The following is a 27,951-nucleotide window of genomic DNA, read 5'->3' as shown; positions in this document are numbered from 1 at the left end:
GGGCATCATTTAAATGACATTGCCTATAAAAAAATAAATCCGCATTGTTAAACTCCAGTTTGCATTAGTAATAAATAATAAAAAATCATTAATTTATTTGTATGAATCATTTTTGAAGTTGAAAAATTCCCACTGGACACCCTTTATTTCTTCTTCACTTCCCAATATTTCAATATACACCGGAAATAATATTCTACTAAGAATTCATAATTCAATTTTTTGTGTTTTAATGCCGGTTTTCTTTAATCAATCCTTATCAAAAACAATTACTGTCAAACATCATTTTGTTTTTGGTCAAAACATTAACGGTTTTCAAAGTTTTTACATAATTTCAGATTGAAATTTGAGAGTTGAAGGTCATTTTCGTTTTCGTTTTCGGCCGAAAATGAGACTGCAGCCGAAGCTTCGTTTTCGTTTCCGTTTTCGGCTGAAAATCCATATTCGGTCGGACACTAATTATTTTCAATATTTGGCAAATGTTTTTTTATACTGAGCGGCATTTTATCTTAAACGAAGTGTTTCAAATACAAAAACCACTGAAAATACTACAATGAACAAAGTATTATGAGCTCACATTAAAAATGATATTTGAAGAAACACTATTATATTAGCCAAGTAATTATTAAGATTTAAGGGTAGGTAATGAAATGAAACAAATAATAATAATATGCATTTACATAAATCGAAATAACAAAACAAAATAAGTCACTTCAGTCAACTACAAAAAGTAATATCATTAATTGTATGGAACATTGATAGGCTCATGCCTCCTCATGGAGCCCTACTATTATACTCATCGTCATTGGCAAATAAGTGCTGGCTTGGACTTAGCAGGCCGACCTTGTTTTCTTTTTTGTCCAATGGGAATCATTTTTGCTTCTAGTGGTACCTAGTGTTGTTAATTTCAGCTGAATTGCTAGATCCATTGCCCAAGCTCAGGTAACGTTTTGCCCTCTTTATATTTCTAGTCGCTCACTTAGTAATGTAATCGCACAGACAGAATTTTAATATCTAAAATGGATTAAACATAACCCACTTTTTGTAAACTCGTTCTGCATTTGATTATTAATCAATATTCGTCGTTAGTTCCAGGCTCTTCCCGCGACCTTTACCAGATCGTCGGTCCACCTAGTAGGAGGCCTGCCCACGCTACGTTTTCCAGCCCGTGGTCGCCACTCGAGAACTTTCCTGCCCCAACGGCCATCGTCTCTACGAGCTATGTGCCCCGCCCACTGCCACTTGATTTGGGCAGCGCAGGACCGTTCATTGTGGAAAACCTTGGGGGAGGCCTTTGTCCAGCAGTGGACGTCATTTGGCTGAAACGAACGAACGAACGAACGTCGTTAGTTAAGTTAATTTTTCGCTTACTCAAATTCATACCGCTCAATTTATTAAAACAGTATGCCATCATCAGTCGCTAAGTTATTTTTTAGTCGATCGTTTTATAATTCCCCTTAAACTATTGGCCCACAAAAAGATTTAGGCTGAGTTGCACCACCTAACTTTGTAAGATGGTGCAACCCAGCCTTAATGTGCGTAAGTACTCTATCCATCGTTTTAACTATACTGATCAATACATTTTGTTTATATGAATTAGTTAGACAAATCGTAAAAAACCGAGCTACGTGGCAAAATAAACCAAATAAAAACAATATTAACAACGTAAACAATTTAAGCTTTTCGCGTGAATAGTCATTATAGACGTTTATTTAAAATTTCCCTGTAAATTAAATTACAACAAAAAATAACTTTTTCAAAGAATTCACACCAACGTTTCAATTTTCGTGTAAAATGTGTGAATATATCAAAAACAAAGCTAAGTAATTATAAGTCGACAAGGCGTGTTGTTTGAGTTTTAATTGCTCACAATTAAGTATTAATTTGATATTTTCATGATCGTTTTGGAAAGTTTGCAAGTTCATTTATATTTTGTTTGGTTTGTTGCAACACGACGAATTTGCGATCCATATGCTTACCATGAGTTTTAGCGAATGGGTCAAAAAATCTATGAAGATTTCTGTAGCCGCTAGGAACGCTGTACAAGTCATACATTTAATGTATTTTTTTACGCAGTTGCTACCTGCACACTCATGTTAACTAATAATAATATGGTAAGCACACTGATGTAACATCTTTTTTTAACGACAACGAGGAAGCTCTGGCGTCTGGCCTGCATTTTGGTGGAAATTTTCAGGCGTAAGGTAGAAGAACTATCTTTCCTCCAACTGCCGTCATATTATGACGACTCTTAGGTAAGATGGTGGTAGCTACCGTTTCGTGGTTCCGTATCTGAAAACAGTGTGAATTGTACTCGAATAAGAAGGGTTCCGTTAAAATACATAATTTAATGCCCAGTGTGCTTACCATGAGTTTACGTTGGGTACGCTCGCTAGCGAGTACTTCAAAAAAATCTATGAAGATTTTATTTCTTGAAAGTAGCCGCTAGGGGCGCTGCACTATATGTCATAACATTTTAATGTCATTTTTTTACGCAGTCGCTAGCGAGCACACCGAACGTAAACTCATGGTAATCACACTGTACTTTTTAAGGGTGTGTATTAAAGACTTGTAAACACGTTTCATATACTTTCGAAGAATAGATTTAATCTCGATTTAAATATACGATTACAACACCTTAAGCTACATATTTTATCGCAAAATCTTCCTTCTTGTAACTACATAAGACAGCATGTCTTTACTACTACAAATGTAAACATATGAAGTTCAGCGAAAGATTTTATATCTAATACAGCGACAACTAATATTAAAGTTCAAGTTGCCTTATTATAATCTCACGCTCATTGCTCCACTCTTCAAGGATGTTCAGTCTTCAGACTTCATTTTAGTTACAAAATAACTCTTATTGCAACGATATAAAGCCGAAGGACTTAATCTGCTGTCGGATGTACAAAACTTGGGATTTATCTGTTATCTCTCTCACTTGTGCGTTGTCCATGGATGAGTGAAAGGGATGAAGAGGCGCTGAATTCGCGGAAGGCCTTTAGGAGTGTCGTAGTCAAACATATCAAAGATTTCTGTCATGTGTATTAGCGATACAACGTAGTACACACGACAGCACATCAGGTTACCCATTTTTGTTGCAAACTCGCCCCTATTACAACTGCACAAGAACCCACAGTGGTTACGTTGACGTGCCGTCGTCCGTACAAAGATACATACCTAATTAATATAGTATTATTTACCTAAAAAATGGCACGCTAGACTTACCCTGGAGATAGCTTAGGTATTTCAGAATTTTCAGACAAACACAACTTGGCTCTATTAAATGCATAGTGTCAGATGATTCTTTAAACATGACCAATGTTGCCTGTTCTTGTCGAAAACTAATTTACGTGTAGCTAAAAAATAGGTTAGTTAAAACAGTGAAAAGACGAAAAAGTAGTTTAAGGAATATGATGTTTCTTGACTCATGTTCAGCAGTGCATTTCCTATGACTGAAATGATAATGATGAATATGACTCCACTATAACTGGATGTAGGTCTATTAAACTGCAGGTCTTCGTTAACTGGACGAAAGACTGAAGATTCATTTCCAGGAACAATTTAGAGGTGAATTTCAGTCTTTTAAAAAAAATCTGTGTTACAAGTGCTCACAAAAAGTTATTTACAAGAACTAGGCTACTACTCGTACATACATACACATGGTTAGTTATGATCGTATTTCATTTAATAACCAGAAGTCAATCTGTGTCAAATCCGAACATGGGGTCGATGAACCATAAATAAAAATTAATGTCACCACGTCCGAGCGAATTAAAAAGCCATTTTTTACAATCGAACTCCGACATCGTATTATGTCACGAGTGAAACAGTGATTCGGTGTGAATTGCTATGTGGACTCTACGAGTCAATTGGGATACTTTTTTAAAGCTGTTAAAATGTTATTCCATACCAAAGAAACGAAACTGACAATAATGGATGCCTCTTGAAATATGCTTACGGGTATTCCTACGTCTTGTCTTCACGTAAATTATTTCCAACATGACATAGGCACACCAACGCCCGTTTTCACTATTAATCCCTAATTTTGAAGTGACCCCTATGGTAACGCATAACAGGAATTTTGTTTTCATATGGGTCACAAAAAAATTAGGGATTGATGGTGAAAAAAAGTGGATTTATGCCCATAGTTTTATCCACTGCATGGATTGGTTTGGTTCCGATTAAGGCAAAACATACTTTTAATTAACGCCATGTAAATAACCACTAGGTGGACCGACGATCTAGGTCGCGTGGGTTGCCTGGATGCGGGCAGCGCAAGGCCGGTCTTTATGGAAATCTTTGGAGAGGCCTTTGTCCAGCTGTGGACGTCATTTGGCTGAAACGAACGAACAAAACATATTTATTAATTCGAAGATCAAGGTCAAAACCCAGCTGTATCATCCCAAATTCCCAATCCGCTTACCCCAAAGTGGGTGTAAGCCTAAAAAATGTAACTCTATGAAGTCTTTGGGATATAAAAGTGCGTGGAAGTGGGGTCGACGTGCTGGAGGTACAGTCAGCTCCGTAACAAATGATTCAGGACTCGGAAGATGGATGACCGAGGTGAGACTCGAGCGGTGTAGGGATAGCAAAAAAATATGAAAAAAATTATAAAAGGTAATTTTTTAAGTTATCAAAATTTTAGCATTGAAGAGCATCTCAAATTATAAGATTTTAAACTTTCGCGTTCCATTTCAACTAATAGAGAAACACGAATCTCAATGTGACATTTTTCAAGCCCCTAAAAAAAATGTCGCGCTGTGACCCGTGTTTCTCTATTTTAATCCCAAATGTTCATAAAATAAAAAAGCAGGTCGTGTGTTCAATTATCACCTCAAGGAATTTTATAATCAAATATATTATAGATGTTTATTCGAGCTTAATCATTCTTAGCCGAAGGTTTTAAAATTTTTCGCTCTACATTAGTTTTCGCAATACTTAGTATAAATATTGTTAATAACAACTACAGCATAAAAGATGCGTGAAACACGAGTTTTGTGGCTTTAATAACACAATTATTTAAAAAATTACTTCAATGACATATTATTGCACAACAAAATAAAAAATGCGTTGGAGTTTTTATAAAGATGTTTCTGAATGGTATTAAAAATTATTAAGGTAAGACGCTCCTCTGCTCAATAGACCGACGACCTAAAGAAGTTGTTAGTGGCTAGACTAGATAACTAAGATCTTTCTTAATTATAAAAATGAATGATGATGTTGATGATGGAAACATGACGAAGACACATAACTTCTATTGTTAAAGCATTCAAAAGTCTTAATTTATTTTGCTGCCCTTACATTTATTCAGTATTTCAGTCTGCATCGAAAGAGGAAATCCGCTGAAAACCAAGTTCAACTCACAATCTCACTGATACAGGACGTGAAAAAAATGATTTTATAAGTTACCGCCTTTTGCGCGATGGATTTTAAACGTATTTATCATTTGGAGTTTTAGGCGGTTTTGCGCTTTGGCCGCCGGAGATACTGGGTTTAATGGAGATTAATAACTCATTGGCTTGGAAGTGTGTGTTTTTTAATATTAGTTTGGTTTAGGTTGCATTTTCAATTGGATTTCGTAGTTAGTTTTTAAAAGGCGCTTTATCTTTCTGGTCCAGTAGTAGGTAATATAAATAAGACTTGAGTCTAGACTCTGACGTAAGTTAGGGGTTTAATTCTCACTTAGTGCATAAAATACTTTATTCCTAGTTTGATTAACCCTTCAAGCCTCGCGATTGAGACACAATAGATCAAATTGTCGCGCGGAAAAAAATGCGACCGCTTGGGATTTGATGGGTTACGACATAGCATGCTTTATTAATCAACTCGATTGTTGATTGAAAGATGATTCTGTATTTCGGTGGCCACGTGATATTTAGTGTTTAAATATTATACTCATACTTTTATCATATTAATTATGTTCTTTTTTTGTTTCAGGTAATGCATTTCTTAACATTGGTTCTGATTGTTAAATTGTCGTTAAAAGGTATGTTTATAATTAATTTTCTGAATGAGGAACCCATCATTATAAAAAATGTAGTTTATGCTTAAAATAATGAAACTGGGTGTTTTACAATAATTTGCCTTTTACTGCCGTATATTCTGTCTCTTTCACGCGAGTTCAGCTAGTAATAATAAACTCGTAGGTACCTATCTTTCTAATCAATCTTATCATAAATTCTAATTCTACCCTCATACCAAGCTTTTGAAACGAAATTCTAAGACCATCCTTGATAATCGCACTAAACTAATTATTAAATTACCTACCTTACCACTCACACTCAAGGTTGAAATTCCTTTTAGATTGACAGAGGGTTGTCACGGCAAACTTTATACTTGTTTATGACAGGTGGGAGGACCCTTTGACAGTAATTCTGGTTTTGATGGCCGCGTTAACCCTTAAAACGGTATGTAGGGTCTTTTCGACCTGTAGGGTTAATTAGACGTGGTATTGTCACATTTATTGTTGTGATCGAGAGGGTTAAGAGCTAGTGGTCTATTGTCTATGCTTGGATTATAATTGGATCGCAATAATCAATCTTAGGTAAATAAATGTAAAGAACAATGATTAATTTGTGACATTTAATTTAACATGTAGAAATTAATGAAATTAAAAGTTTTGAATGAAAACAAGACAAATAAAAAATCTGAAAAAGCAATAACTAATTTTAATGTCCATGGTAGTTACAAAACTAATAAAACGCCGATTTCGTTATTAGATTTTGAACTGAACATCTTCAGAATACTTAAGGCTTAAAAGAACCACGCCACAACTTGCTTAGTTGTGGCGTGGTTCTTTATTTTGGACCTTTATTTTATTTTAGACCTATTATATCTATTTTTAGATGTTTTCTATTAATCCATTCCTCCCTCTCACTACTGTAGAAAAATCTACTGTAGGATCTTAGAGTGGGCCCAGTTACTGGAAGAAAAAAATAATAAAAAATTCGCCCGTGGACCAAGTCACTGAAAAACTTATTTTGCTACAAAATTGTTTAACCTTACTAAAAATATATCAAAGCTTATCCTTAAGGCTGTCCTTCGCAGATAATATCCGAGACAATGATAAGAGTTTTCAGTGAACTGTTTATTTCCCAATGGGGCGAAAATACGGCGAATGGTGGGATTAATTACACCGAAGCGTTGTTTTTCTTCATATTTTTTTCCGTGTTATTGGTATCGATAATACCTAATGTTTGTTGATGTAGATTCGCGATCTATTAGTCTAGACTCTAGTCGATCGTGGCAATGCAAAAATACTACATGATTGTGTACTAAACTATGCTGTTTCATTTAAGATTTTAAGAAGTACCTATGTAAGTGGTAGGTCACCCAGGGTTTCGTTAGTAAACAGTAGATCTTATGTCTAATCAAGTTGGCCACCCCTGATAGATGCTAAGAAAATGTTATTTTTCGTTAGTTAAACTTAAAGATCAAGGCTGAGTTGCATCACCTTAACTTTAACCGTAATTATAACTTAAATTTTGACAGACTTGACGTTTGTTGTAGTTAAAGTAAGATGGTGCAACCCAAGCGTAAATATTTTTTTGTATCAAAATGTAGAAAAAAATCCTTCTGTGTCTTATGCCATCTCTCTATCTAAGTACTCAAATGAAAAAAAAACTTTAAAACAATCTTAATTGTTTTTTTAAACAAAACAGACAAAAAAATTAAGTAGGTACCTACTATTTAAATTCGTATTATCCTGAAAACATTTATAAATTATACCTAACATAGTATTTTTTATTTATTTACCGTAAAATTAACCCTCAACGGTGTGACGGTAGGTCATTAAGGACCGGTGGCAAGTGGCCGCGTCAGAGGGAAAAAACTTTGTTTTTCTTAAGAATATCTTACACTATTGACTTATTTACCAAGTATTCGCAATGGGATTTGGAAGCAAAATAAATCCGTCATTGGGATGTTTACAAATAGGGACAAATAAAGGTTATTATTATAATTGTTTTTTCTATGGAACCAACGAACGCTAACGATTCGGTTTACTACTTTAGAACCAATTTCTTGTTGAGTACATTATGGGGAAATGAGCTATTGATAAATTCCCCATTCAAAATGGCAATTTCATAGGTATTATTAAACTTTATGAAACGCCATGGGCGCAACACGACTCGATTAAACAGATTGCTTAAGGCATTGAATAATATAATCTTTCCATTCTGTTTGAATTCAGTTACTTACGATAAGTCAAACCAATCGAACTGAAAACCATGGTGATAAAATCGAGTCCAAGACTTCCGCCCGAGTTAAATTGAACCACTTGATCATGTATGCGTTAAATAGCATAATCTAATGCTTAATTTATATGGTTAAAAATTTTTATAATTTCGCAAATTTGAAATTCTACCTTGAGATTTCACAAAAAACAGGGTAGAGAATAACTTGTTTTAATGATAAATTTCATCTAGCCAGTTTAAGAAGACCCGGTTAAAATTAAGGTTTCATTTTCAGTTATAGTTTTCAGTTTTCAATTTTGAGAATTTTGGGTATGCTTAACAGAAAAAGTAAGCACTAGTAAGCAGTTACTTGAATTATTTTTTAATTTTAGTTTGAAATAAAAAACGGCGTTTATTGTTGCTGATAGATTTTATAAAATGAAGCTCCTACTCGGAATCAAACTTACCTACTACTTCCGAACTTAAAGATGGGCACTAAATAAGGTTAAATTACAACAACAAAACTAATTATGCAAAATCAAAAAGCAGCAAAGCAACGTCATAATAATATTATAAACATAACCTTCCTTCTGGCGCAGTCGGGTAAAAAGGTCAAAGCTTAATAATCGACTTTAAAATGAAACCACCCGCCAGGCTCAATTTAAAGTCTTTAATAAGTCCCCTTAATTGATTCCGTAAAATAACTCAAAAAATATCACAATAACGGAATTTCGGATATTATGAAATACGGCGCGGGCTCTAGATTAACGCGAAAAAATGGCGGTTCTTAATTTGGATTTTAAACCCCTATTTGCCGGATGGCTGGCGGCGGGGTACAGATTTCAGTTTCAGACTGTTGCCTCTAATGTAACGGGTTAGTAAACGGAAGAATGAGAGTTAAGCTGGTACTTTTTTTGAAAATTTTCCCGCTCGCGTGGTCTCGGTAAGTCCCGTGCGCGTTTTAGGGTTAAAAATTTTAAAATGCAATTTTTAGTTTTATTAGTGCATTTTTAATAAAGCTTCATTTCGCCTTTATGTTCTCATTTAACTAAACGGTCCGACGGTAAACGTAGTTAAATGATTTCTCTAGATTTTTACCGTTTTAGGAAGCTTTTATTAAAACTCGAGGAAATAGAAATTAAAATATACCCGTGTAGTCAGTCTAATTAGTTCTAGGAAAGCTATACCTATCTTATATTTAGCATAGTCAAGAATCAGTCATTCATTAACCATTTTTTACTATTAATAACTTTGAGATAGATTTACAAAGTGAAATATCGTGGTTTCAATTCCTATAAAAAGCAGGATTTTTTCGAGTGAAAAATATTTTCATGGTAATTTAAATAAAATTATATTTTTACACATAACTCCACGTACCGGAAAGCGGAGCGTAGGACTTCCACCCAGAAGGTGGACTGACGACCTCATAAAGGTAGCAGAAAGGCGCTTGATGCAGGCCGCTACCAACCGGGCGATGTGGAAGTCATTGGGGGAGGCCTATGTTCAGTAGTGGACGTTCTGTGGCTGAAATGATGATGATGATGAAGGGTTAATTAATAAACTACTATATTTAACACAAAACTGAATGAACAGCCAGAGTCTTGTCTTCATTCAAAATCTGCAATATTTTTCATGCGAAAATAATCTTTGATGTAATCTGAATTCGCTATAAAATGGTAACTGTTTAAACGTGCGAAATCAAACACAAAGTAACTAAATAAAAGAAATTCCTTTGCTCGTATGTTCAGCACATTACACTGTAGATTTTTGTCCCAAAATAACCCCTATTGCAACGAAATAAGATCACTATATGTGTTTTCAATATTTGTCGTTGTTAGGTCAAAGAATGGTGGTACAAAGAGACAAACGAAATACCTAATCCTTTGGGTTCGACGACCCTTACTATTGAGACACAATCGAAACGACTTCAAAGCGACGGTTTACACAGTATAATAGTACTTAGTACATACTAAGACAAGCAACGCACGCATAGGTACTAGACCAAGTTTTATAGCTAATGCATACTGCATCTTCTAAATTATACAGGGTGTTTGGAAGGTTAGACAAACTTCGTGGGTGTATAGGTAAGGTCATTTTAAGAAAACAAGTTCGCCCATTTGAGCCTAAGTGAGCTACATTTTTTTTATTGATATTTTTGTTTTTATTTAATTTTTTCCATTTGACCTAAAAACTGCTTCAATATTTTTTTTCGCGTGTTTTCAACAGTTTTTTTGATATTTTGATATTAATGTCGAATATGTCTTTAGTCAAATACAATAAATTTCAGATCTAAATAATGATTGGATAGCTAGTTACGAGCCGCCAAAGCAAAACAAAAGTACAAACCACGATAAAAAAATCAACTTAGAATTCGATTTAAAAACAATAATCGCAATTATGGATTGCCAATGATGTTAAAAACATCTCTAGTTTCTCTTCTTTTCAATGATATATCACACTTAGTACTTAGATAATGGAAATTCGTAAAAAATTCAAAGTTTAGGGACGAAAATTTAATAAAAATACAAAAATTACCCGAAATCGCTTCGCTAATCGCTAGGTTTTACTCTGTTGTGAAGTAATCGCGAAATTGAATATGTCACAAATATGACGTACAGGTGCAGTTCCTTCATAAATTGAATTAGTGTTTTCTAGAACTATTCGAGTTCTAAATAGTACTAGCTCATTTCGTAGTTTATTTCGATTTCAGTGCCCGGGGCCGGTAATTATCTCGTTTCACATTGTTACGAGTACTGTGTTGCACTGTTTTGTACCTGGATTGAAGGTGCATGAAGGCTTTTGTATTTCGTAATTGAGGTTACCTTTTAATTACGCAAACTTGATATCGTTTAATACTGACAAAAGAGACTGATGCTCGTTTTCACCATCAATTCCTAATTTTTAAGTGACCCCTATGGTAAAACAGAACAGGAATTTTGTTTTCAAAGGGGTCACTTAAAAATTAGGGATTGATGGTGAAAACGTGCATGAGTCTCTTCTGTCAATTCTACTCAGCGCCAGCCGATATACAGGGTGTTAATTTCAATCTTCGCCGTATTTATTTAGATGATCTATTATGACTCACTTCCCATTTCCCCCCCAAAAAAAAAATTCAAACGCAAGTGGAATTTTTTGCGAATATTTTCCGTGAGACATCAAGTATTGAGGCTCGCAATACTGCAAATTGCAATACGTTTACACTAAGGCACTACGCGGATCGCACGCTTATCATTTCGGATAGCCTACTGAAGGAAGCCACGTTAAGTGGGTAAGTAGTGTAAATAGGTATGATTTTTTTTTGACTAACTAAAGTTAAATTATTTTTAAATTTTTTTCAAAGTCATTTTTTATGATTTGAGTAAGTTACTTAATCAACTCCCTAAATATGGCGAGGGTTGAAATCAACACCCTGTATTCTCGAAAAGTGGTGGTAGGGCAAACTATGTTTAGGTCGTGTATGAGTGCTCTGAAAAAAATTGACTGACAGAAAGTTTTTTTCTTCTATAGTTTAAGTACGTAACATCTCTGAGTCAAGATTGTCTTACGCCCGTATTCACAAACATTACTATGAGGTCTCACAGTGCGCGTGGACGCACCGGGTCTCACACGACAATTAAGTATGTATGTGTCACCCTGTGCTCTGTCAATCACAATGTGTGATTGCACAGAGCTCTATTCAACGCTGTGCGTTCGATTTGCTGCTTCACTTAAGCAAGCATCGTTTGTGAATACGGGCGTTACTCTCTTATCATTGTTTGTACAGACGTATTCAATTCTTTGACAATGAAACAAAGAATTCGTGCTAATTTGTTTAAAACTTGAAATTACATTGCCTTTACATCAACTTTATTTTAACCCAGTTATTTTAAACCTTTTACTACATTTCATTACATTTGTTCGAATTTCGCATAAAACAAAATTCTTCGTATAACGGTTTCGCGAAAATACGTGCCTTTTAAAAAGGCTTAAGTTCCTTTTACTGAAAATAAACTCGGTCCAATTATTTAATTACAGGAGTATATTTTTCCTGGAAAATCCGCGCTTTGTGAAATTAACAATGGAAGGGATACGATATAGTACGTATCACCTGTCGTTACACATTATTATTAAGGCTTGTTCCCACGTTTTTTGCAGGAACTGTTTTTTTCAGGACCCCGTTTAGTAGTAGGTACGTGTTTTAATCAGGGATGTTATGGATATCCGTAACCGTAACCGAAACTTTTGGATATCCGAAATAAAAAAATATACGTAACCGTAACCATAACCGATTAAAAGGTTTCGGATAGTTTCGGATGTAAGCAGAGTCAAGCAAGTCTCTCTCCCTACGCTGATTTAATGATCGCATTTTTTAAGTACATGAGTTTTTTCCCATAATTATGATAAAAGCTTTTTTGTGAGACCAAAAGAAGGTGACAGATGCCAAAGAAATCTCTTCGTAAGGCATGAACTGTGTTACAGCTACAACAGTTAGGTACCAAAATCCCCACCCGTTTTTAATATTTTCATAAATATTTTCATTTGAATTTGAATAAATCACCAAATCCACGCTATAATCTTAGAGGTGGGCCCAGTCACTGAAACAAAAACTTATTTCAAAATTCAAACCAGGGACTTGGCCCGTGGACCAAGCTAAAAGTGGGCCAAGTCACTGGAAGACTCCCAGAATCAACACTACTTACATTTTCATCTTCTAACAAACATAATTAATTCGCACACCCAAATTAAAAACCCATACGCCACTTCTGCTAACACACTTCGCTCAGAATGCTAGTAATTACGGTGTTAAGAGGTTTTCCCACCCAGCCTCTAGTGACGGCGCTTGAGCTGTTGGAGTGCTCTGTATTTTGGGATAGTTCTAGCTTTAGTTCTTGTTAGTGAAATGCTATTTTTAAACGGTTTTGTATTTTTTATTTGACTATTAAATACGGGACTATTCCCACTTCTCGTTCCCACCACTGCAACTCCTGTGTAGCCAGGATCTACAGCTTGACCGCCACAAAAACCCAACCAATGAAGGTCAAGTTTGTCCCGGGGGAAAGTTAAACTGTCATTGGACCCGCAACGAAATTAATCAGAAGAACATAGGAGGAGTTCGAAATTAAGGTTCGACTTCCCTCCATTGCAAAGCGGATGACAGGTGACAAACAAAGGTTTAAAACCTTTAAGAAAAAGATTATGCACCACGGACAATAAATTAAATTAAGGGGGCCTATCTTATGAGCAATTAGCAACTACCTGCCAATAATATTTTTCACAAAATCGCTTAAAAGCACGGAAATTTTGAAATTTTTAAAATTTTGACTATTAAATAGTCAAATTTTAAAATTCAATTCGTAGGTCAAGAAAATTTAAGTAAGATTTTTTTTCTCTAAGTGAAGAGTTATTTTTGCTCCCAGGAAATTATAAAAATTAAAAATGTTAACATAGGGATTTAAAGAATATTTTTTACGGATTGTTAAAATTAATGTGATCGTAATTTTTTGTTTTGAAGTCTTAAAAAACAAAGAAAGCAATGAAAAATATCAAAACTAAATTTTTGAGAAATCAATCTTCATAATGCAAGGCAAAGACATTTTTTATCAATTTAAGATTTAATTTATATGTAATTATACTCTAAAACCTTTTATTGAAATGTAGATAAAATAAAAAAAATATGTTTGGAAAACATTCTATAGTCTATCCAATATAGCTTGATTAGAATGACAGCTGCCATCAAAAGTAACGACATAACTTTGTAGTAGCGATCAATGAGAGCTAAATATTGGCGGACAAGAAATAATTCACGTCTGACCTACAAACAATATTTTCGACGACAGTGCTTCCAATAAAAATGTTAATTTCGTGTAAATGCAGCGTTAAATTACACCAATAAGTAGTAATTCGAAATTATAAAAATCAAGCTAGAGTATTAACGACGTCTGTACAAGGTTATCTCGAGTTACAAAAATGTAAGTGTTGGGACATATCGACAAATGTCATATTAAATTAAAACTATTTTTTTAATATATTTAACAATTTTTTTTTTCTAACTAATTTTTTAACATATTTAAGTCAAGTTATACGTTTTTCTAAATGTTCACTATTAAAAACCAAAAAACATTTCATTCTTAAATAATCAAACATCGGAAATCAATTACTGGTAATTTTTTGGGTATTCATAGCACCGTTGCTCTAGAAGAGATGCCCACCGCCCTCTAGCGAGAGGAAAAAACCACTGAAGAACACTGATGATAATGACTACGACTTAGGTTGTACACCCTTGACATGAATTTTAAATTTTACTGTCTTTAAATTTAAATCATAATTGTCATTTTTATCAATAAAGATATGAAGAAAAATTGGGTGCATTTTTTTATATCATTTTTTCGAAAACTTATCGATACATCTATGTGAACCGTACGAAACATACACAGCACTAGTCACATTCGTTTGACAGCTGCCATTCTAATCAAGCTATATTGGATAGACTATAAAATATTGTTTTCCAAATCACTTAACCCCTCGAGTGCGCGCGGCAAAAAAACCGCCATTGCGGTAACAGTTTTGCTAATTCCGCAAAAAGCAATAACAATTTGGTGGAGCGCTTTCCGATGCGACTGCACGCGTAAATCAAAACCGTTTCGACATAGACAAGCCCTAGATATAGATTGTTTCATGTATATGAAAAAATAAAGAAATCTTCATTTGGCTCATAATTTGGCTCAAAAACAACATTTTTAATACAAGAAAATTTCGTGCATCATTGTGTATACCAAAAAATTAAACGAATTCCTTGAGTTTTGGTATTATAAGGACCTGTATTTAGCACGGCGCCGACCAATGGACTAGCCAAGCCATTAAACTGTTTAGAAAATTTCAATCTAAACATTCAAAAATATTTACAACCGGTGCCTGGATTAACAAGATTTGCGTAGTCTCTAAAAATGTCCAAGTATTTTTTTATTTAGCATTAAGACTTTTTTTCCGAAGCCATAGAGCAAAGGCATATCACACGGCGTCTTTAAAAATATTTGTCTACATTCCCGTTGCACTTTCGTTCAAAAACCTAGTTTTTTAAACGCGCTTGGGGATAGACTTTTTACGGAGTGTCTGATGTTAAGTGGAGTTAAGGAATAGTTTTATACAGCTTTAAGAGTTACAGCTGCAGCTGTTGGCTGGATAACTTGACAAATGCGGTGCTTTTAAGTGCACAAATCGCTGTTTCTCGTATTGATCTATTCTGTTTGTCTACTGTTGCAATCGTTTATCAAACTGTCTTGCTACCTTTGCGTGTTAGCGTTGAATTTGTAGCCTTCTGGGTTCGAATCCCGATAAGGGCAGTGTGAAAGAACTTGCTATTGTAAATCCTAAAGGTGTTTGAAAATGAAAATGAAAATACTTTTATTAAATAAACACTTTACAATTACAAGATATGTGCCGCTCTCGTATAAGGTTAACCTGTGTAACGAGAGTCAGGCTCCTCCTCAAAAAAACATAAGACTAAAATTTTGTGTTTAGATTAAATTTTATCTTTTAATTTAAAAAATAATTTAAATAGAAAAACAAAACAAAAATGTGTGTGTGATACTCGTAGTGTGAGTGTGATTTTGTGTGTAAGTGAATAAGTGTGTGTTTAGTTAGGGAGAATCAATAGGGGCCTGTATCCTAATAATGAGGTCATCCGTCCATCGGGCAAAAGCTTCATTTTATGCTTGTAAATTTCTAATAAAATGCCGTCAAGCAGGCACTGTTTAATTGCCTGTATTTTTGTTCCTTCTGTAAATTCAGTCTACATCCTATGCTTTTATAAATCCCTCCGAGAATCGAACCCAGGACCCCGAGTCCAACACATCAAAGAGTGAAAATATCATTGTTTTATTTATTCATCGCCTTCCGAGAAATCAGCGAGCAAATTTTTCATTAAGCCGAGAGCACACGAGCGACCTTTCGCGTCCAATATCGCGGATCGAATGATATAAATGAACGCCTTTTGTGAGAAACAATATTCGACGGATATGGTTCCGTTTATAAAATAAGTCGCAATAGTTTTTGTGTTTGGGACTTTTATCGCTTTGTTTTTTTTTTGTATATTTCAGCTGCCAAAAAATGTTATTGTACCTGTACATACGAATAAATATGAAGTCGACGAGCTGCACAACTATTCATTTTACTAGTTTTGATATATCAATATCACGATCGAAACACTACCTACTTCATACTACAAACGTAAAAAAGAATTTCCATATTTGAAAAGATTCAAGTTTGCGTATAAACTTTTTATTCCTATTTCAGCGGTTTGTAAAATGTTTCATAACAAAACGCAACCTATGTCCTATCTACTACCTATCTAAAGGCTAATTAATATTATTATTTCTTTAACAAAAAGCGAAGACAACTCAAACAAATATCGCCAATTTACCGTCCCCCTCTCCACCAGAACAGCCTTAAGATGTTATTCTATAAATAATATTCCATTTACCCGTAGGACCCCAAACGAAATCTTAGGTGAAAGCCAAAACACACCTCCACACGACGCATCCAATATAATTCGACAAGACAAATTGGAAGCGAAATAAGAGCCAGATCTCCCTTGAGTGTGCTCTGGTACACAGTATAATGTGAGCAGTAACACTCATTAAGTAGTTTTGAAGAATAATTAAGTAGGCTGTGGGCGTGGCTAGCAACATCTCACAAGCTCCCATGATATATCGTTGATTTTAGATTTAATGCCACTCATAATCAACATTTTTTTATTGTTTGATCGTTTGTTGAACTATTTACCTTATCTTATTGTATACCGTTACGTTACGGTCACAGAAAAATATTAAGTTCAAATCATATTTTTCTGAGAGAAAGAAAAAATATTTTAGAACATTTTTGCTGGTGGACCACCCGACCACCACAACTGACTTTCCGGCTACAGTGTACTTTGAATTAGCAAGACAATGGGTAACAGACCCAGCCAGGAGACACCTATCTAAACTATTTCATCGCATATGGATCGAATTCATCTAAGGCCTTCTCCAGGAGGGCGAATTCGCCGCGAAGTACAAGTTGAATTTTCAACTCGCGCGTGGCTTGTGTACGCAATGTATTGGCGTATGATTCTATGCGCGAAGAATTCGCCCTCCTGGACATGGCCTAAAACCATTCGAAATTCAAACTCGCGCTCGGCAACTAATGTATTTAGAACTTACTACTAATTTTTGACTATAGTCGTGCGTGGATTCCTACGGTGAGCACTCGGCTTTACCGTAACGATGTTTCCGGCGATTTAGAACGGGCAAATAAGCTGGTACACGTTCCAGTGCGGGCCAGCATTTCGGACGAAGGAAAATTTTAATAGGCTTCTCGGTTTATTCTTGTACTTAATAATTATATTCTGCTCTTACAAATAAAAATTAATTAATCGTTTCTTTCAACCGAAAGTCTTCGTTTACTGCTGGATCCAAGCCTCCTCCAAGGATTTCTACAATGACTGGTCCTGTGCTGCCTAATCTAGGTGCTTCCCACGACCTTCACTGGTCGTCGGTCCACCTAGAGGCCTGCATAATACACTATGTCTTCAGGCCCGTGGTCGCCACTTGAGAACTTCTACCTGTATTCCAGTCTGTGGTCGTGGTAACTTCTGCCTCAACGGTCATCAGTTCTCTTGTCTCTCAGTCTATGCGCCTGGCTAGTCTATGTTGCTTCCAGGTTTGAAATTTCTGAGATTTCTGTGTCTATGTCGGTTATCGTTCTTTCGTTCGTTTCAGCCAAATGACGTCCACTGCTGGACAAATATCGGTTATACTTCTAAGTAAATTAATTAAATTTTCTTCAATATTAAATAAAAATAAATACCGGTTTTATAATTATCCCGCGAATTGGGCAACATTAACCCATTAACGTCCACTGCACTACAGATGACACATTCCTAAAAAAGAATTGCAATTAGCTTACGATCGAAATTGTCCTAAATGCAGCAGTAATTACAGCAATGACGTCACGCACGGCTCGTTGGCTCGCAACAATGACGGACTAATAACTAATCATAATTTCCATGGCACAGAGTAAACAGTATCGTAAGTAGGTACAGAAGGAACATTCAAAATCATTTATTTAGCAAGGCTTATGCCCGTTTACACTATCAATCCCTAATTTTTAAGTGACTCCTATGTAAACAAAATTCCTGTTATTTGTTGCTATAGGGGTCACTTAAAAATTAGGGATTGATGGTGAGAACAGGCATTAATCTCTTTTACAAGATTTATTTTAACCCTTCCATTGCTTCGTAGCGAAAAACATCATTTTGTCTTCGGACAAAAATTTTGCATTTCATAATCTTATTTTATCTTTGAAAAGAAGTAAGTACCTATTCATGTAAATTCGAAACATTATAATTTATATCTCTCTCATATTAATTTCCAATACAGCGATTGCCCATGGAGGTTGTCTTTAAAGTCGATGAGACGTCATTGATGGAATGACGTTTCATTACAAACAAAAATAAGCGCATCATTTCTTTCATTAACACTTTTAAAGAGAATCAAGCAATGGATTGGCAGCTTATAGTATTAAAAGATGAGAAAAAAACATTTACTACTACGTTTTCGTTGCGTATATAAAACTTCTTCGGTAATCGTTAACCTTTAAGTGGCCAGAGGGCTTAGTTTGAGTTTACATCAAACGCGCTCACAAGTGAGCACGTCAAAAAATGACATTAAATGTATGACGGATTGTACAGCGCCCCTAGCGGGAAACGTTCAAAAACTAAAATTTTCATACATTTTTAAACGCGCTAACTAATGAGCCCGTTTAAAGAAAGAAAAAATATTTATTTGGTACTAAATGTTTAATGTAAACTCACACTCAGCTTACAGAAAACAAGAATAAAAATCTTCTTCTATAAAAAATCTCTCTCAGTTTTATGCCTACAAAGTCAAGCGCTCAGAACCATCCCATAATATTAAGCTTTCGCTTGCTCGTTGTAAATTTCACGGTTGGTAGCAAACAAATTAACTTTGTAAGGCGTACACTCGGATAGATAATTTAGGACGTTGTTATGTTTCTCTAAGGATACGAGTATGAGTGGATTACTTTTAATAGGCTATCATGTTTCAAGGAGACTGTGTTTCTGAGTTGCCAGATTTTTTATTTTTCGAGTACAAGTGGCGCTTGAGGGGTTAAATTACAGTTTTTGAGCGTGAATAAATGTGAATAAATGCGGTGGAAGGTATTGTTCATTGTTTCTATTTTTTGGTCGTTGTATCATAGTTTGTTAGTTTAGTAAGGTTTGTAGTTTAAAAAAATAGGATTCTGTGATTTGAAATACCTAATAATAAGCCGTCGTTCTACAATCTATGTTATAATCTAAGAAAAGCTTTTCTGCCTTCTTTTAAGTTTGCTCTGGGTTTTAAAATTCTTCGTAATTCATTATTATGTTTATCAACGGTACAGATACAGATACATCCCACGGCAATCCAGTTTTCAATCCAGTAATGCAGGATTCCGCAAAACTGGACTGACATATGAACACTAGGGTGGAGCGTCATTGTATGGTTAAAAAAAAAAGTTATGTAAATAAACTTGAATACCTGCTAAAAGTTGCATGAGAGCAAGATAATAACAAGAATATTTTTAATTTCTTTTTAAAATGTATTTTTTAGCCCTCTACCGTCGTTTTAATTTAATTATTTTTTATTATATGGCAATTTTCTAAAATCTGTGTATTATTAAACAGAACAATGAAAATATAGTTAATTTAAAGGCGTTTTGTAAATAGTAAATAAATTTTATGAATAAAAAAGTTTTATTCAAAAAATCAATATTAGAAATAATTGAAAAAATATATGGAAAAATCGAAAAATTTAGATTTTTTAAAATTTTTATTTATAGTCCAGTAGAATTAGCTTTTAAATCGGAAATAATTCCTACAAAAGATTTTATTGCTTTAATGCTCTCATTGGTTGCCCATTAAAACTCTCCTAAGTTTTCGACTTCGACGGAGTTGTGCTTAATTGGTGGGGGCCCCCGAAAGGGGCGCTTTTTCGGTTTTCCAGTTATACCGCGTAAAGGACTTACCCTATCGAAAAGTGGTCTGCCTGATGGTTGAAGGGCATTTAATTTTGCATTAAATAAGACCAAATTCATATGTTTTGAACAAACCGTTCTCGTGCAAATGTTCGGCAAAGTAGAAAATATGTGTATAATTAATGGCCCTCTCCACGTCCAATGGCTCGTTACCCGCAGGCTTCCAAGTCTTGAAAAGGAGCGCCTCAACCAGTGCAACGCTATCAAGGCATACGAGCTGGATTCGCCGATTCTTGTTCGTCCCAGCCGTTCCTTAACTGCGGTTGCTGCACCTCTTCCTGGCACTCACCTGAATGACTCTGTGTTACCTACTGTGGCTGCCCCTCTTCCTTGTATCCTCCTGCACGACTACGTTGCCTAGCCGTATGCCTGGTCTAAGGTTTGACGCCAAAAATCAACAACAACAAGTTCATATTAAAACGCTGAAGAGTTTTTTGATTGTTTGTTTGAACGCGCTAATCTCAAGAATTACTAGTTTGATTGAAATAATAATTTTTGTGTTGAATAGCTCATAAATTGAGGAAGGCTATAGGATATATACAATCACTCTACGACTAATAGAGCCGAAGCAGTAAAGAAAAATGTTGCAAGCACGGAAAATAGTATTTAAACTATTTTCACGCGTGCGAAGTTGATTTTGTGGCGTCGAACCTTGGACCAGGCATACGGCTAGGCAACGTAGTCGTGCAGGAGGCTGCAAGGAAGAGGGACAGACACAGTAGGTAACACAGGGTCGTTCAGGAGAGTGCAAGGAAGAGGTGCACCAACCGCAGTTAAGGAACGGCTGGGACGCACAAGGATAGGCGCATCAAGCTCGTAAGCCTTGATAGGGTTACACTGGTTGAGGTGGCCCTTTTCAAGACTTGGAAGCCTGTGGATAACAAGCCATTGGACGTGGAGAGGGTCATTAATTATACGTATATTTTCTACTTTTCCGAACTTTAGCGCGGGAACGGTTTGTCCAAAACATTTGAATTTGGTCTTATTCAATGCAGGATTAAGTGCCCTTCAACAGTCATGAAGACCACTTTTCGATAGGGTAAGTCCTTTACGCGGTATAACCGGAAAACCGAAAAAACGCCCCTTTCGGGGGCCCCCACCACTTAAGCACAACTCCGTCGAAGTCGAAAACTTAGGAGAGTCTTAATGGGCAACCAATGAAGCCATTAAAGCAAAAAAATCTTTTGTAGGAATTATTTCCGATTTAATCAATTTTTGTGTTTAATTCTACTGGCCTATTAGAACATTGCAACAACTATTGGTATTGAAAGATGTCATAATATTGCTCGTTCAATTGTTTCCAAATCCATCTTTTGCTTTAGAAACATTCACTATTTTAAAATTAATTCATATCAATGAAAGGTTAAATTCGGATTTTTGAATGCTCTAATACTCCAGGTATTTTGTTGTCTTTTCTTGCTGCCATTATTTGTCTCAAGCTCTCTGATATACATAATTGTTTTTCAAAGCTAACCAAAGATGCTTAAGGTGTGCAAAAAACGTGACTCTTTGAATAGCTGGTTTAATAATTTTCTTAACATTTGATTGAAAGACTTTAATAATGTAATCAATTTCAGGCTTGCTTTGCTTGATCTGATCTAAAGCTCCTGTTGATATTTTTCTATAACGTTTCTGATCTAGTGAAAATGCTCTTTCTAATAATGTTACCTCTCATCTTTTGGACAGTTACAAGTGCTCAAATTACTAGATTTATAAGAAAACTATCTAATAGTTCTTGTATGCATTTTTTCCACTGCTGTAGTTTAGCGTTGAAGTTATCTGATTGTTTTGGTTTTGGAAAGCGAATGAAATGTGAATACTTATTAGAACAACACTTTAACAATTGTTTTATTCGTTGTATCGTAACAACAGGCTAAGAAGTTTTCATCTTAGTTTCGAGTAAAATTTGAGAAATACAACGGGCTGTTTACCTTTTCTTATTTTATTTCCGATTAGCGACCCGCCCCTGCTTCGCACAGGTACAATGTAATGTATTATAGTACTTAAAAACCTTCCTCTTGAATCACTCTATCTAATTTAAAAAAACAGGTTTCAGTGGTAACACTGATTAAGGTACAAAACAAATAAGGAGATCCCAAAATAGGTCACTACGAGTGCTTAATTTCGATTTTATTTTGACTTTGGAACAATAAAATTAGACAACGCTATTACGAACTAACTACTTGATTAATATCAGTTAACTAAAGATAAAGACATAAGACAAAGATAGAAAGAAGAAAATAGGTAACTGGACTAATTCTGATGTCAACAGTTCAAGTTGCAAAGTTACGCGCTGACTGTGAGTTTTGCTTATAATCGGCGCTTTTAATAATGTATTTTTTTAAGTTTATGACAAGCTTATAATGATATACAATTATTTTTTACGATGTATATTATATTTAAAGTTACAAAAATATATTATTTATCAAATAAAAACTATTTTAAGGTAATTTATGATTTTTGCAATAAAGTCCTATTTTTTCATTTTTATGAAATATTCAAAAGCCAGTAGAGGGCTAAAAAATGGTCGCAATATTTTTTTATTTATTTTTCTCGTAACCGTTGCAACAAGATGCAACTTTTAAGAGGTATTCACAAACGCAAATGTAAAAAAAAAATTTTCGCTCCACCCTAATGAACACACACATATACGCATGACATATGAACACATTATATGACATAGTACATATTATTATAATGTGTCTGAAATTCGAATTAAAAATTCGAACGGATCGATTTTTTGCGGTGCACTGCGAACGAGATGTTCGTATGAACCAAAGAGCATAAAAGAGTAAGAGACGGCACTCCATAGATATTTTTTGAGCTCACGCACACATATGCATTTTAGAGAACGACCCGCAAATCTTTACCAACCGCACAAACTACAGGCGGAGCTACCAACATAATGCCTTATTTTCTGACAGTTTTAGTGACGTTCGTAATAACTTATCGATTATCGATACTTTGCTAGGGTTGTAATTGCATATCGATATCTAGTATAGGAACTTTCAATATTTTAATGATTACTATTTTTATTTTATACTATGTGTAAGTAAAACGAAGTTTTGTAACGTAAATTATTTATTTCGAAATAAAATAGGTATATTACAATAAGTATTGAACATGACATAGCAGTTGTAGGCATGAGGAATTATTGAATATTATAACAAAGTACAGAAATGATAATTTTTTAAACTTTTAGTTTCACAACTTTTTCTAAGAAAAAATAGGATTTTTATTTATAAACATCTTTAATTTTCTTATCAGCTGATCGAACCTCAGCCTCAAGATTACTTTTCAATGCTTTGTTGCTGTGCTTTTTTACTTTTGTCAGCAAAATTGTTTTCACTTTTTACGAAGCTGTCATTAATGATTTTACAACTTTTTCTTAGAAAAAGGTAACTTAATATTTTAATCATCTTATCATAAATTTATTTTTCCTTGTGACTTTTTTTTGTTATTCTGCACTACATCCTTTACTAACGATGTCAGCACTTCCGAATCTAACTTGTCTAAATTCACTCTTGACTTCGCTATATTCCTTATTGTTTTTTTTGCATTTTGTAACTGTCGCCAAAACATCTTCTCTTTAATTGTAAATGTTGATGAAGTGTCTGTAATAAAAACATTTCCATTAGTAAAAAAAACAACATTAAAGCAAATTGAATTGAATCATCATCAACAGCCCTTTACAGTCCACTGCTGGACTATGAGCCACCTCCACTATAGTAGAGAGTTTTGCCATAATCTCCACGCTTGGCAGGCGGGTTGGAGATCGCAGTTTAAAAGATTGATGTTTTTCAGAGAGCGCTGCTGCCTATTCTCTGTTTAATGTGTAGTCCCTAAGTCGCCTCTTACGACACCCGCGGGAAGAGTAGGGGTTGGTGACAAATGTATTCTACTCTGCCGTTACCACACGGCGTAAATTGAATTGAATATTGGTTAATTAATCAGCAATTTTACTTAGTTTTTTAAATTAGGTATGTTATTATCTTACCTTTCATTTCAATGTTTTTCTTAGGTCTTTTATAACTGTGGACTAATATTTCTGCCTGTGCATCTTGATGGCAAATGTTTTTATCATCTGAAATATTATAAATATGCTAATTAGTTTAAAATTTATTTAGTTGTTTTATGAAACATATTATTTCCAAATCAATCAATCATTATCAAGTTTTAAAAAAATGCAAAGACAGGATAATGATAGCTCTTCTCATAAAATATGAAGCGTGGGCCCACCTTCAATAACAATGACATAATATTAAATTAAAGGCATTTAGAGGTTTTAATGTTCTGCATTCTGGATGCGGTCTGCGGGTATGTCAAGACAATCTGTAAGTGGTCGTGATATTAAGGCAATCAGTCACGTGTGCTTTGCGTACTTTGTTCGTATCCGCACAGTCAAATCGCATTAATATAAAATGTACAGAGACCTAGAATGTTGTACATATAAGTTCATTTTGACCTGACTGCAGACTGCAGAACGCATCCAGGGTGGCATTCTTTAGTTTGAGGGAAGGCATATTTTAGAAGGTAAATAATTAGTTTGTACACTTACCATGAGTAATGGGTTTATAGGTCATATGTTCTGGTGCATTGGAAGTAGAAGGAAGAGGTTCAAAAGTTGTTTTCACAGAAATACCAGAATCTGGTATATCCACAGCTCCCAAACATGTTGAATTTAGTTGTTTAGTTGTAGTTGTAAGGGGAACTGAAAGCAGATAATGAAATGTGAATTGGGTAATAAAATGTCATGTTCTTACCCAACTTTAGGGTACAATCAGTCTAGTACATGTCTTGCTCACATTAAAAATTACTAGCTTATAAATATTATTAAACTAGCTGACCTGGCTAATTAATGTAGATTGCCTAAAATTTTTCAAATTGGTCCGGTAGTTTTTTTGAAGAATTTGTATTACACAAATTACTAACTCAACACCTCATTCTAAGCTAAATTGTGTTACGAGTGGGTTTACTACAATATTCAAGCTGTGGGGTTCTAACCCGCACTTTAGGCTATCTTGGCTTCGAGTTACGGAGCCGATCAAATACAAACAAACAATTAAATATTTCCTCTTTATAATATTAGTATAATTATAGATAAACATACCTCGTTCAACTGGATTTGACTTCTTTGGAATGCAATATGAATGATCATAAAGAACTGTAACAAAGTATACATAGATTTATAATTAATAATTGAAATTATATATTATTTATTGATAAGCATACAACACATGTTTGTGGTTACAAAGAAAGAACCTTGTTAAATTGCATTCGGTTGGTTTGTTTTGGAAACCAAAGAAAATTAATTTAGACATCTAAATAATTCAGAAAAATTGATAGATAGTAAATTACATTTAAAAAAAATAATTGAAGTCATCATCATACCTGTCTTGAGGTTTTCTTTATTGGAGTCTTTTACATGAAGAGGAAACTCTGTCAAAACTTCATCTGGCAAGATGGGATTGCTCAATTCCAGTGTTGGAATAGCTGAGTTCTTCAGCCGAGTTCCTTTGGCATTGAAGGATTCAGGAGTGAAGTGCCCACCACAAACAAACTTAAGTTGGTGTAACTTTTCAATAGGTACATATGCTAAGTCTTCTATGCCAGCATTTTTAACCCACATTCGACAACTGAAATAAGAAATACCTATTAGAAAAGAAAAAGAATAACAAACTGAAATTTATTCATTAACTAATTTCTTTTAGTATTGTTATGTAATTCATTTACAGAGTACGAAACAAAATACTGAAATTAAAAATTGGTTATGGTTATTTACTGTATGATTAAAAATATTAATCCCAGCCTTTAAGTTTACACAATCAGTAAAATTATCTTGTAATAAATGACTGAAACTTACCGGTCAGAATCCAGAGGAAACCTACTCAAAAGTAAGGGTGATCCACGACTTCGCCTCTTATTACATATAACGCACTTCTTGTTGTTTCTACTCTCCATTGTCAGTAGAAGCCTAAAATGAAATAGGTACTAATTAAACAAAGCCTATAATTTCTCTCCAACCAGTGTCAATGCCCTGGTTCATGCATTTACCAATTTTGAAAGTACATTTACATTTTCATCACATAGGGTTGTTTTTAATGAAAAATAGATTTGTAATAGATCTAATATTTCAAGTAAGTAGATAACGTACCCATTAAACAGAAAAGTAAATAAGAGTTTAAACTTCTGTAGAAGTTGAAACACAGCTTATTTAAAAGAGTCTCTATCTCACAAAAAACAAAACACTGAACAGCAAACTTTATCACGCCCGATACGGAGGAACTTAATCAACTCAACGTAAACGACAGAAAAGTTTATTTACAGTAATATTGCACCAAATCTGAGAAAATAACTTCACACGAATCAATTCGCCGGTTTAAAAACTCAAACTCAATTGACTGACATTTTTTTTTCATTTGTCAAACTAACAATTCTACCAACATAAGGACACTAACAATTATTTTTAGTATGGTGGTATTGATCCGCGGGTTCCCCTGCTATAGTGAAATCAATCCAAAATGCACTTTATTGCTTAAGAGATAAGGTTGTATATCAATTGCTACATATAGAGACTAGTTTTTGTATGAGAAGTGTCTACCCACTGGTATGAACATTATTGATAAACAGGATCCTGCAAAAAACGGGATGTCTACATGAGAACAAGCCCTAGCCCACAGGATCAACACTTACAAAGTAGGTACCTCAAACTTTTTAACAAAAAAATTTTTTTTTGTATTCGCACCTCCCACAAACCATTGCAGTTTTATTGCTACATAAATAAAATTTCCACACATTTTCCCAGCGATGTATCATACAGCTGGTGTCACGTGACTCACCTTGAAAAGGCTTCCGGAGTTATCACAGATCCGGCTCCGGCCCGGTTCCGGCGGTTTGATGGAGTGCCCGGCATTTAAGGGTTAAATACAGACAGAAAATCAAGGTAATCTAGCACCTTATGTCGTTGTGGTAAGAGCTATTTTGCAATGAAAATGTGATGGGTTGGTGACTGTATTTCGGACGTATTATGAGAAAGGTTAGGAGTTAAAAGTGGGGTTAAAATTGTGACCCTTTGTTGCCAATATTTTGGTACTTATACAGTATTAAAAGTTACTTAAATGTTTGAAATATGGACTTATTTAATACTTAAGGTAGGTATGCAATCGCAGTCTAGGTTTTCCACCCACAAAGTGGACAGTAGACATTATAAAGTTTCCAGTAAGGCGCTGGATGCAGGCCGCTACCAACCGGTCAATCTGGAATCATTGGGGGAGGCCCATGTTCAACAGTGGATGTCCTGTGGCTGAAATGATGAAAATTAATACACTAATGTTGCCCATGGCTTCGCTCGCATTAATCTTTGCACCCCAGATTCATCCCCATAAGGGGTGAATTGTAAAAAGTCCCGTTTCAACCACTGAACATTACCCTAGCAGTAAACTTCAACTTGACCTTCACTGGTTGGGTTTTTATTGGCGGTCCAGCTATAGATCCTGGCTACACAGGAACTGCAGCGGTGGGAACGACAGGTGGGAATAGTCCCGTGCCCTAGCAGTAGTAGCAGTTTCTTGCGCTGCTTCTTCTCAGCACTGGCCCATTTATTGTCCCGAAGCAGTGGTAGGGTTAATACTGGGACGTGTAAAAGTGCTTTTTAAAAGCTTATTCGCAAAAATAAATGAGTTTTTTATGAGTAAGCTCAAAGTCAGTGAACTATACTAAAATT

At 34.9% G+C, this 27,951-nt stretch overlaps 2 protein-coding genes across 2 annotated transcripts in view; one reads left to right on the top strand and one right to left on the bottom strand.

The window, feature by feature from the left end:
• The window catches only part of LOC135084243 (uncharacterized), a 739,141-nt gene that overhangs the window by 412,132 nt on the left and 299,058 nt on the right, over positions 1-27,951 (top strand). The window lies entirely within an intron of this gene.
• On the bottom strand, positions 23,298-26,120 carry LOC135084240 (uncharacterized). The gene is made up of 6 exons (XM_063978996.1): positions 26,092-26,120; positions 25,620-25,864; positions 25,339-25,392; positions 24,787-24,939; positions 24,226-24,312; positions 23,298-23,842 (listed from the first exon to the last, which is right to left on the bottom strand). Exons 2-6 carry the CDS (start codon positions 25,855-25,857, stop codon positions 23,652-23,654), a joined length of 723 nt encoding a protein of 240 aa, XP_063835066.1. The 5' UTR covers positions 25,858-25,864; positions 26,092-26,120; the 3' UTR covers positions 23,298-23,651.

This window comes from Ostrinia nubilalis, chromosome 25 (assembly GCF_963855985.1).
Source record: "Ostrinia nubilalis chromosome 25, ilOstNubi1.1, whole genome shotgun sequence".
Lineage (NCBI taxonomy): Eukaryota > Metazoa > Arthropoda > Insecta > Lepidoptera > Crambidae > Ostrinia > Ostrinia nubilalis.
The sequence above is the reverse complement of the archived record's forward strand: the minus strand, read 5'-3'. Positions and strand labels throughout refer to the sequence as shown.

Excerpts from the sequence above, each read along its gene's own strand:
- LOC135084240 (XM_063978996.1), bottom strand. The coding sequence starts at position 25,857 with ATGTGGGTTAAAAATGCTGGCATAGAAGACTTAGCATATGTACCTATT. Across the intron at positions 24,313-24,786 it reads CTATAAACCCATTACTCATG|ATGATAAAAACATTTGCCAT; the intron begins GTAAGTGTACAA and ends ATAATATTTCAG. Across the intron at positions 23,843-24,225 it reads GAAAAACATTGAAATGAAAG|ACACTTCATCAACATTTACA; the intron begins GTAAGATAATAA and ends TTTTTATTACAG.